Here is a 12,088-nt window from a genome sequence, read left to right on the forward strand (position 1 = left end):
ATTATACAGGAAATATGGACTTTATTAACACAGCCTTCCCTTTTTGCTGTAATTTACCTTTTTTTGTAGCTTAATTCTTTCTTTTTTAAACAAAGTTTGTTCCAGTTTTGTCCAACTTTGACCAGAGATCAAACTTTTGAGTTCTTGGCTAAGTCAGGCTGACTTTGTTAAGATTTTTAAGAGGTTAAGTCTTTAGAATCTGTTTCTCTAATATTGGTTTCTAATGTAAAAGCTCAAGATTTAAGGCAGTTCACTTTAACTTTCTATGGCATGCCCACCAAGGCCTGTCTTAGATAATATCCCTGAAATGGCTATGTAGTAAGCTCCCTTTCCTATGAGCGCATGGCAATTCTTTCCTTACTTATGGCAAGAAATGGATTAGAAAGACTATTCCCTAAATGGCCTCCAAAGATTCCTCTTTTAAGTTCTTTGTCTCAGTTAGAAGTTGACTCTTTCATGTCCCCGGAAATGTTAATTGCACAGGCAATCACCAAAATTTTAATAAACTTTTTCTGTGAGCCAGGTCTTATGCTACCTGATGAGGATACAAAAAAAGGAGAGGCAAATAATCATAAAAATAAAATAAAATAAACCCCAACTAAACAAACAACAAAAAATTCAATCTGCTCTGATAGAGCCTGTAATTTGATGGGGGAGACATACAAACAAATATGTACAAAAGTTATATATAATATAAATAGATGAATCTAAAATAATCAAATGACAGAAGCTATTCACATGACATAGAATTGCAAAAAGTCTCTGACAGAAGTTATAAATTTAGCTAGGACTTCAAGAAAATCCAAGATACAAGGAGACAAAGATGAAGAAGGAGAAAATTCCAAGGATTCAGAATAGCTGGTGAAAATGTCCAGTCATGATATAAAGTGTTTTGTATGAGGAATAGCAAGGAGAACAATGTCATTGCAATTGTCATTGCATTTTAAGGCAATAGATCCATTAATATGTTTTTATAGTTGTTTTAAAAAACTCCATTTTCATAGAACTCACAGTCTTAGAATTGTATTTTACCAGAGAGGTCGTATTTCATCTAATATCTTTTCATTTGAAGAAATTGAGGCCCAAAGAGAGGTCCAGTTTATGGGTGGCTGATCTAGGACATTAACCCAGGTTTTCTAACTGTAAGTTCATATGAGATTCCCATTACTTCTAAAATTACTTCATAGATTAGTTCTTAGACATTTCTGCACCTTGTATAGCAATTGTGGGAAAATATAGCCTCCTGGTCTTTTTTGGTTTAACAGATTCTTTTCTTTGGTGTGGCAGGGCCTTTTGTAGATTTATTGGCTACTGACACTAGGCTCCCCTTTTTAGTTCTCCCCCAGGGAGAATTTAACAATTAAAGTTGTTCCCTAAGTCACAACCGTAGATTCACTTTTGTTAAACTACTCTCAAATGTATGTCACTTCTTGGCTTTCTATTATAGTAGTTGCAGTACTCATGGGAGAATATATGCTAGACAAAATGTATTGGACCAGAACTTTCTCTTATTTTTCTTTTAAAGTCATGACCAATAATTTTTAGGAAAGAAAAGAGACTTATTGAACTTATGATAGTCCAGGAATCAGTGTCACTTAATGTCAAGTCTGAGCTTTCCTTTTGGAGCCAAATATCATTTTTATGTGCTTCATGACCACATGTATGTCTATTCTTCTTGATTTAATTGATTCCATGAAAACTGTGTTAAGTGATTCTGGCTTCAACCCACCTTTCTTGCTTTACTACTCATTTTATACTCATATTTCAACCACACATGGACAGGAGCTCTTCCCTGAACTTGATTTGCCATTGCTGGTCTCAATGCATGAGTACATTCAAATTCCCAAGCCTAAAATATAATTCCCTCCTTGCAGAATCTCTCCCTCCCTTCCTCCTTTTCTGTCTCTGTCTCTGTCTCTCTGTGTCTCTCTCTGTGTCTGTTTCTCTCTCTGTCTGTTTGTCTCTCTTCTTTCCTCCCTCAGTCACACCCTCTGTCTCTCTATCTCCCTGTCTCTTTGTCTTCCTTCCTCTCTGTCTCCCTTTTCCCCTTTCCTTCTCCTTTCCTCTCTCCCTCCCTCTTTCTCTTTCCCTTTCTCCTTCCTTCCTTTCTTCACTTTCTCTCTTCCTTCCCTTCTTTCTTTTCCCCTTTCTTCCCTCCCTCTCTCCCTCCTTTTTCTCTACCTCCCTCTCTCTCTTTACTCCCCTTTCCCCTTTTTTTCTCTCTCTCCCCACTTTTCTTTCCCCTCCTCCTGCTTTCTCTCCCTTTCCTTCTCTCCAAGGTTCAACTCTAGTCTGAATTTCAATAGGAAGAATTCCTTGATTCTAATTTATTTTACATTCAATACTCATTTTAGTATCCCCTTCCTCCTCAGTCTTCCTAGTATTTTTCCCAATTCTCTTCTTTGTTTCCATCAACACCTACCTTATGTTATACTTGTCTATATACCTGCTTTATCTTTTTTTTTTCCGTAGTAGGATATGGTCTCCCTAAGGACAAGAACTGTGTGTTTTCCCCCAATCTTTATATATCCTTATATCCCTATCTCCTAACAGGACATCTTGTACTTCATATTTTGTAAAACTTAATGAGGAATTCATGGACCTTGGGATTCATTTGACTCGTCTGTTTATACTTTTATACATGAGGAAACCTGGAGTTGATGGGCATTAAAGGATTTGCCCAAAGATAGCAAATATTATAGGAGGAAGTTGACTCTAGACTTCCAGACATTGGATAAGATGTTCTTCCCCCTTTACCAGGACAAAGCAGAAGATACATTGAAAATATATATACCTATGCATATGTAAATATATATACACATATGCATATACATATATGTATATAAATATACACATGCATGTCACATATGGTCTCAATGCATGCATTATAATAGTACAATATTCCTATATATGCATATATGTATATAAATATACATATATATGTATATATACATATATACAGAAGATACATATCACAGCAGATGGAGAATTGGATAGTTAATCATACTATATTGATAATATCAAAGGAGATACTGTAAATTCAATTCAGTGCAAGACATTTATTAAGTACCTGTCACTATGTCCAAGGTACCAGGCAAAGAAATGACTTTAATTATGAGCATATCTGTAGTATAATCTCTGTCAGTTTAAACTAAAATCTTAAAAATATATATATTTTTGAAATTTATATGTTTGCTTTATTTTTCTTTTATTCACTGCCACAGGGTGGATAGCTCTAAATACTGTGTGTGTGTAGGAAAATGTAAGGTAGATGATGTAGTGGATACAGCACAAGAATTGGAATCAGGCTGACTCATCTTTCTGAGTTCAAATCCCCCTTCAGACACTCAATTACTTTGTGGCTCTAGGCAAGTGACCAAACCCTTTTTGCCTCAGTTCCTTGTTTGTAAAATGTGCTAGCGGTAAATCATTCCAGCATCATTGCCAAGAAAATCCCAAGTGGGATCAGATAAAGTCCAACATGAAATTAATTATTCCATGAAATTAGTCCAAATGAAATTAATAAACAACCATAATAACATTTACCTTTGTTACTCAAAAAAAATAACAACAACAACAACAACAAAAAAAAAAAACAAAACTAATAACTTCAACACCTAGACTAACAGGGGTTTTGTATATAGATGATTTAATAAATATCCCTAAACAAGTTTTATTGAACTTTCTACTTTGGGAAATTTTATAAACTTATTATAAGATTGTTTTTTAAAAGCTAAAATTCCCCTCCCTCTTTTCAGCATTTCAGTGCATCCCAGATAGAAAAACATTTCTTTTAATTTTTGTCATGTTGCACTGCATTTCCGTCATCCACATTCTTTGGCAATGTAAAAGAAATTCAGTCAAATTTTGTAATTCTTTTTGGTTGAGAGAGAAATCTAAAAACTAATATTAATAACATATTACTATAACATATTTCTTCCAAGGAACTTCAAGTGTTTTGCATATATACTATTCAGAAAAACAAATGAGGTATCCTATGGTGGCTAATAGACATTATTTTCCTTGAAAATTGAGTCCTAAGTCAATCTGCATATAAAGTGACAATATTTTCTATTAGCTTGTCTTTTGAGTTGCAATATAATCATATTATCAGCTGGAAAGAACTTTATAAACCATTCAATACAATCCACTTTGTTAATATAGGAAAAAATCCTAGCTATAGTGAGGTAATGATTTGTCCAGTAACCTTGCTCTCTAAGTGATAAAGGAAGAGCTAGAATTGGGATCTCCTGATTCTTAATTCAGTATTTTACCCCTCTCCCTACTATATTGCCTCTAAATATGATCTGGTTTGTGATATTATTTTTTTTGTGATCACTTATTTGAAAAAACATATTTTTGATAAAAAGCATAAAATAAATGTGTTTTATATTCATCAATTTTTAAAAAGTGTACATAATTTATTTTTCCTTTCCTTAACAGGGAATTTGGGTTCCTGAAGGAGAAACAGTAAAGATACCAGTAGCTATAAAGATTCTCAATGAGACAACTGGTCCAAAAGCAAATGTTGAGTTCATGGATGTAAGTACAAAGAGTTCAGCTCTTTGATTTCTTTCCAATAGTGACAAGGCTATTTGATAATTTCTAACAAAACAAACCTAAACTTTAAAACAAAATAAAAATCATTTTTCTGCAGTTTACAAATTTTGTCTTCAGAAACAAGGTTAAATCCTAAGTCTCAAAAATTCTCTAAGACTACCCCTGATTAGAGTAGGAAACAGCTTAATTTATGTCTTTACTTCTGATTTAACATAAGTAGATTTAATCAGAGCATTTGGAAGTTAGGCAGACCTGGGCTCCAGTGTTCTCTGAACTGAATGTTTCTCTCTATTATCTCTCCTGTCTAGTTTCCCAGATGTTATTCACAATTCAATTACAATTCCTTTTTTTTAAAGTCTTCCATAAAAGTGTTACAAATGTAAAAATAAAAGTATATTAGCTATTTTCATTGAATGCTATAGAAATTATAAGGATATTACTTTTAAAATAGCTATATCAATTCATAATTATCATATGTGTTTGCAGTGAGGAGGGGAAGGAGTGTTATGTTGGTATTGCTATAGGAAAATGACCCCATCTGTTCTTTTTTGCTATGGTCATGGCCTCTTTTATAAAAGATTTTATTGCTAAGTAGGAGTTGTGGTTAAAATGTATTGTATTGGATTTAGAAGCTGACCTAACCCAGACATTCTATATTTGAAATGTACTGCCTTTGGTTCAGACTCCCAAGTTAGAACCTAGAGGTAAAATGATCTTCTTCTATTGAATCAAAGGCTTTGTTAGTCCTAAAGGAGAGAAGTGTTGTATAAGGTCAACCTATTCATGACCTCAAATAGGCTTCCCTTACTTTTAGATCTCCACGCATCAACTAAAGCATATTTAGCACATATTTAGGGTAGTGCTTGAGAATATTCCCTTTTGGACCATTTGAAAATTTCTGGCACTGTGCCTAGAAAATATCTCAAAATGTAAAGCTGAGATGTTTTCCAAGAAATAGACAAGTGTCCTATTTTAAGTTCATCAGAGACAAAAATTTGCAAAAACAATGTCAAATTTTAAGGAAAAAGTAACAACAAAAACTTTACCCATGAGTAGAAATGGTACAGATTGTGAAAGAATGAGAAACAGTCCTTATATGGCCTAGGATTCACTTAGTACTGAAATCCAGAAGAATGTTAATAACTCTGCTGGATGCCCTGGGAAGCCATTTTTGTCATATTTCCATGGAAACAGGAAGGCAAAAGGGGGTTAAGAGGCTACAAAATAATCACCTAAAAGCTTTGAAAACCTCATCACTATTTTGAATGATTATTTGAAAGCTCCTAACCCCATTTTTTTTTTTTTTTGGCTGATCCAAAGTCTATTCCCATGGAAACAGGAGTAGGAATGGCAACTTGAAATCTTAGAGTACTGCTGAATTTTAGATGAGGCTGCAATTGAGTCATGAAAAGAGTCATTTTCTCAAGGCTCCTGGTGGATTTAGGAACTGACAGACTCCAGGGGGTCTACCTTTTCTCTTTTTTAAAAATTAAAAATAGTAGGAAATATTTTTAAATTTCTTTCTATCCCTCTTGTGTTGTATCAGCAAGACAGATTAACATGTTGAGAGACTACCAACAGCACAATTTCAGAATAATGCAGACATAATCTTTGCCTGCTATTTGATGCTTTCCTTCAGTGTTTAAATGTTAGTGTGGAAGAAAGAAGCATGTTGACTAATGAAGTGGAAGGAGCCTTTAGTATTATATTTCTGGTTAAAGTAAAAATATGGGAATATTCCTATACTTGATGGCAATCTATCCACTTATTACCAGTTTATTTTGCATAGATCATTAATAATCTTGGATGCAATGCTGAGCAAAAAGTATATTCATATTAGAGAAGCAAATTAGATCACAAAATGTTTTTCAGGTTACTAAAAATAAAAATGGATTACAAATAATACAAGTGGCTTCCTACATTTTTCCAAGGGCAAAGTTTTATTCCAAAATGAGATGTGTTTTTAGGAACACAGTACTTGAATTGGGTAAACTTTGTGTGGGCAATAGTGACTTTGTGAAAGGCAGAGTGGAAAACTGGCAGCTGAAGTAGAGTCAGGAAGGCCTGGAGTTAAGTATCAGTTATACGCATACTGGGTTATGCCCTCAGGTTAATTCTTTATGGGTATTGATTGCAGTGTAAGTGCTAATTAGCATTGGAAAAAGGGGTTTCCTCATTGGTATTCCTTTATATTGAAAAAAAAAAATCACACATTGTTGTTCAGTTCATGACCCCTTAGACCACAGGATTTATGGGGCTTGTTGGCGAGGATACTGGAATGGTTTGCTATTTTCTTGTCCAGTAAATTAAAGTAAACAGAGGTGAAATTTTTTTGCTAGATTCACCCAACTAGTAAATGTCTAAGAATGGATTTAAACTTAAATCTTCCTGAGTCCAGTTCCAGCATTCTATCAACCAGCCATCTAAAACCCCCAAATATGCATACTTAAACCTTTCTGTAGGGTAGATTGAAAAAAAAAAAAAATAAAGATCGCAAAGAAAAGTATTAACTTATGGTGATTACAGAATCTTATATTGTACTGTAACTGCATATGTATTTTATTTGTATGTCACTCATGAATTCATTGATGCAGTGTATTGGTGAGTCAGATCCTTTTACCAACACAAACATCAGGTGCTTGGCCACTTGAAGTGGGAGAGAGTTGCCTGAGAGGTTAAGAGAAGTAGCTCTTTTTGAGGAAGCATTTAAAAGCCAATAGGGTCAAAGGGAAGACTTAAATATAGGCTTACTGACTCCAGAGCTAATTCTCCATCCATACCATGCCATGGTATCTTTCCCAGGAATTTTTTAAACTGAATTATTCCATTCAACTTTATTCTGATGAATGTAAAGGTTGATATAGTTTAACCCACACAGGAAAAAAATACCCACATGTACACATACATAACATAAAGGATTTCTGCATATGTCCAAAAGAACAATCAAACACAATCTGATTTTCTTGGAATCTTCAGAGCTGACAGAATATATACTGGAAGTAGTTTAAATTCTATTAAATGCCACACTAAATGCAAGGGTCAGTCATCTTGGTTCCTCAGAACATTTCTAATGGATTTCTAATAACAATAATGATGAATTAATGATGAGTGAGTGAGTGAGCAAGTGACCATCCCTTCTTCCTGCTATATGAGGAAAACACTAAGCAACAAAAAGATCACATCTTCAAACTTTGTTGAAGGACAGCTTGTATTTCGCATAAGCTTTTCATTCTTATTTTAAAATAGGTCAGGAAATGCTCACTCTTTTTTTCTACCCAGCATGACTAAACATAGCTAAGAAATAATGTTAGTGACTAGACTTAATGGATTTGGGGAGCATGGCCTATGAAAATCGGACATGTCTCAGTCAATTTGTGAAAAATAACATTTGAGCATTCACACATTCTCCATGTAACACTAACTTTTGAACTATCTTTAAAAAATAATTCCTGCATGAACATTTATATTCAGTTTCACTGAAGTCCCAGTGTGACTCCTGCCACTTTCTTTGTCCAGAGAAATTATTGGAACAGGAGGGATACAAACCCAAGGCTTTGCATTCACTAATAATTTCTACAATAATCATAAAAACTACAATTTTTCTTCAAATGATCATGACTACATAAACTATTTTGCCTATGGACTTAGTGTGCAAAACCTAAATCATTTTCAGATTGTGCTTTTTGGAGTTGAAAGCATTATTTCCTAGAGAATGACAGTGTTTGGAAGGACTGCATGGCATTTAATACAATTTTATTTCACTTTCAAGAAAAAAAGAAAGAAAGAAAGATAAAGGGAGAAAACAAAATTTAAAAAAAAAGGAGGGCAAGAAAGCACACTTACGTGAGGCTAGAATGTGAAAATTCTAGTCTTCTAATTGTATTCCAGTGACTTCTCAAAATTGCTTTCTTCATGTTTAATCCCAATGTTCTTTGCTTCATCATCTATCATCCTGTTTATTTAATTAACTCATTGCAATTAGACTTACTGGGAAACTGTATTTTGATTTGGGCAAAGTTTAATTTACAAAGCTGTGAATTAAATATTCAAAATGGACCCTTATTGTATCATTTAGTTACCTCCACTCAGATACCCTAATCCTAGTCCATGAGAAGCTTTGAAAATAAGAACCTTTGTGTGTCTATATCCTTTACCCCTAAATTTCATTGTTGCAGTCATTCCTTAATATATCTATATATCTATATATCTATATATATGTATGTATATACCAGATACCACGTACATATATTTTAAATGTCTGGTATTTTTTCTTGCTTTTTACTCTTTACAAATTATTCATTTTTATTCTGAAATTAACAAAGCCCAAACAAAATGATCATTTTTATATAAGAAATAGAATGGGAAAAAAAGAATGTAAGTGAAACTGTGAGTCTCTTTTTATTTGCTTTTTCTTATAGCATATAATACATCTAACTTTAAATGCTTCTCTGATTTCTTAAGTCTTTTGTTTTCTTCACACTGTTATTACTGTGTAAATGGATCTTCTTTCTCTTTAGGCTATGGGTCCAATAGTGATATTCATGAGTTAAAGGCTTTGCACATTTCATGACTTTGGAGGCAAAGCTCCAAATTGCTTTCCAGAATGGTTCAATCAATTCACAGTTCTACCAAGAACCACAGTTCTACCAAGTATAGCTTTGTGCTGGTTATCTCATAGATCCTCTAAACAATGGTTACTTTCCTGTTGTTAGGTTTCTTTTCCCCCCCTAATTTGACAATTTTATTGATATGTGGTACAATCTGAAGGAGACTTTAATTTGTATATTTCAAATTATTAATTATTTTGAAATGTTTTAATATAGCTTTTAATAATTTAGATTTCTTCTTTGAGAAGCATTTGTTCATATCCTTTGACCATTAGTTTATTGGAAGTAATTGTGTTTGTATACTTGAATCTGCTCCTTATATTTTGGATATCTGCCTTAATCAAGAGAATGATAAAAGTTGTCCCTCTCCCTCCATTAACTCATTATCTTCTAATTTTTATTATATTAGTGTAAATATTTCTATGATATTTCTTTTTACTTTTGTTGGTATGACACATCAATTTGAGGTCTCAATGCTAAGATTGGAATATATATATATATATATATATATATATATATATATATATATTCTCTTTTCTCTTTTTAATATTCTCTTTTAAAATTACAGTGACCCCAAGAAACTAAGGATTAAATAATAATGAATGTTAAGGTGATGGTGATCATAATACTTGATCTTTATTTGGAACTTTCAGGTTTACAAAGTCTTTTATATGTTTCCCAATTTTATCCTCATTATCCTGTGAGGTACTAAATAGATGCTGGTTAATTGGACCAAGAGAGATTGAATGACCTACTCATTCACATGGTTTCACACAAATAGTATCTGAAACAGGATCCAATCTTAGGTATTCTGGACCATAAATGCAATTCTATCATTTCATTGTATATTCTGTGGGATATTCTATATGTCCTATGCTAAATCTCAGTATATATTTAGTCATATATGGTGCTTTATAGTCTTCATTTACAATATTATCAGAAGTTATTCCTGTAGTTCCCAGTTACTATCCACTGGTAATTATGTTAAGTGATGATTGTAGGAGGGTTGACATTTCATTTTTAAACTTTAGACCAGATTTAAATCCTTTTAGCCAAATACGATGAACTGATTCAAAGGCAAAGATAGTAGAGCTATTTTTTTTTTTGGTCAAAAATGGAAAAGTCACCTTAAAAAAAGTTTAGCCTTTTAAATATCACAAACCCCCTATGGCTAATAAGAGGAATTTTGAGAGGTCAGTTAACCCATCATCTCACCTCTAAGCAAAATTGTACTTAAACTACCTTCAACAGTTTTAGACTGTTAATTTTCTTAAAAATCTCTCAGATGGGATATTTAATAATATACATTTGAATCATGATTACTCTGCTGTTATTCATAAACGCCTGTAGTAAACCATAATTCCTGTGATGGTTAAATGTTATTCTTCTTTTATGTAATCATCTGGCACTATCAAAGGTAGAATGAGTAACAGAATGTAAGCTTCATGAGTGCAGGGACTGCTTCATTTTTTTTCTTGCTATTAAAACGGCTTAGTATATTTTCAAGCATTGAGTAAAGCCTTAATAAATACATATTAATAGATTGATTCTTTCACCTCTAACTAAGTTTCTATGATATTGAATATCATTTTTCCAGCCTTTCATCTTGTCTTCTTTATTGGAGGAATGAGGGATGTTTAGTAGCTTTTTTGGAAAGAATATCCACATTGATGAGATCCCATATTCACTGATGTTACTATATTAAGTTCTCATTTAGTCCTTTGCAATAGAGAGACTCTTGTCATTATTCAGTTACATCTGACTCTTCATGACCCAATTTGGGATTTTCTTGACAAAAATACTGGAATGGTTTGTCATTTTCGTTTCAGGCTCATTTTACAGATGAGGAAACTGAAATAAGCAGAATTAAATAACTTAGTCAGGATCACATAGATAGGTACTAAGTGTCTGAGGAAGACGACTTCCTGACTTCCAGCTTGGTACTCTATCTACTCATCACCTAGCTAATAGAGACTTTATGACTTATTATTTTTCTTGGTAAATGGAATTACTGGTAGAAAAAAATTTAAATTCAGAATAGGAACTGCTTTGTAAGAGTGTTCTTAGATCTTGCCAAGATCTTGCCATTGAGAATGATTTGCCCAGATTTACATAGTATTATTAGGTCCAGAATTTGTCATAGCTTTTGGTAGGAATAATAAAGTCCATGAGAAGCAGTGTGATATAGTGAATACAGAGAGCTGACCTAACTGTCAGAAAAAGTTGAAGACTTGAGTTCAAATTCAGCTTCAGACACTTAACATACAATCTCAATTGCCTTGACAAAAAAAAAAAAAATGACCATATGGCTATCATCTTATTGGATGGATCCTGAAGGAAATCCCACACGTAAGTGATGTAAGCTCTACAAACTTTTCTAAGGGACACCTAAGTAAGATTTAACACTTGTCTGTTTCTTAAAACCAGTGCTTTATTTCAATGCATTGTTTTAAAAGTAATTGTTCATAGTGTTATAGGCTGTCAATAAAAAGCCTAAGATGATTTTGATTTGCACTGAAGTTCAAGTAATAAGATAATCTTCATAGTTATGTTAGATGCGGGGTGTGGCTCCTGAGTATCCCTCTGCTCACTGGATGGTGAAGTGTTCTCATCATTGTAAGGAGGCACTCTGTCATTTATTACTTAGCATAGCACCAGGCACAATATGATTAGGAATCTGAATGAATAATTCTGTAGTGGTAGAAATATTAGACTGATTTGTCACATTAAAATAAGTGACCAAAAAGAGCCCTTCATCTCTTCAGAAATAAGAAACTGAGTTTCAGCAGTGATCCTGGGATCTACAATTTTTATCCATGGTTTTGATCTACTTACAAGTTTAATCTAACCTCTCTGAATTTAAATGTTCACATTATCTATTAGAAAATAATTAGAAGCTGTAAGCAAAAGTCTGCATACAC

The 12,088-nt window shown here is 33.2% G+C and overlaps 1 protein-coding gene across 4 annotated transcripts in view; it reads left to right on the plus strand.

Moving 5' to 3' along the window:
• Nucleotides 1-12,088, plus strand: part of ERBB4 (erb-b2 receptor tyrosine kinase 4) — a 1,320,366-nt gene that overhangs the window by 1,071,126 nt on the left and 237,152 nt on the right. For all 4 annotated transcript variants that reach the window (XM_031963609.1, XM_031963611.1, XM_031963608.1 and 1 more), the window contains exon 19: nucleotides 4,444-4,542. In XM_031963609.1, the coding sequence (XP_031819469.1) occupies nucleotides 4,444-4,542 (99 nt within the window). The remainder of the gene's footprint in view (nucleotides 1-4,443; nucleotides 4,543-12,088) is intronic.

The sequence above is a fragment of the Sarcophilus harrisii genome, chromosome 3, assembly GCF_902635505.1.
Source record: "Sarcophilus harrisii chromosome 3, mSarHar1.11, whole genome shotgun sequence".
NCBI lineage: Eukaryota > Metazoa > Chordata > Mammalia > Dasyuromorphia > Dasyuridae > Sarcophilus > Sarcophilus harrisii.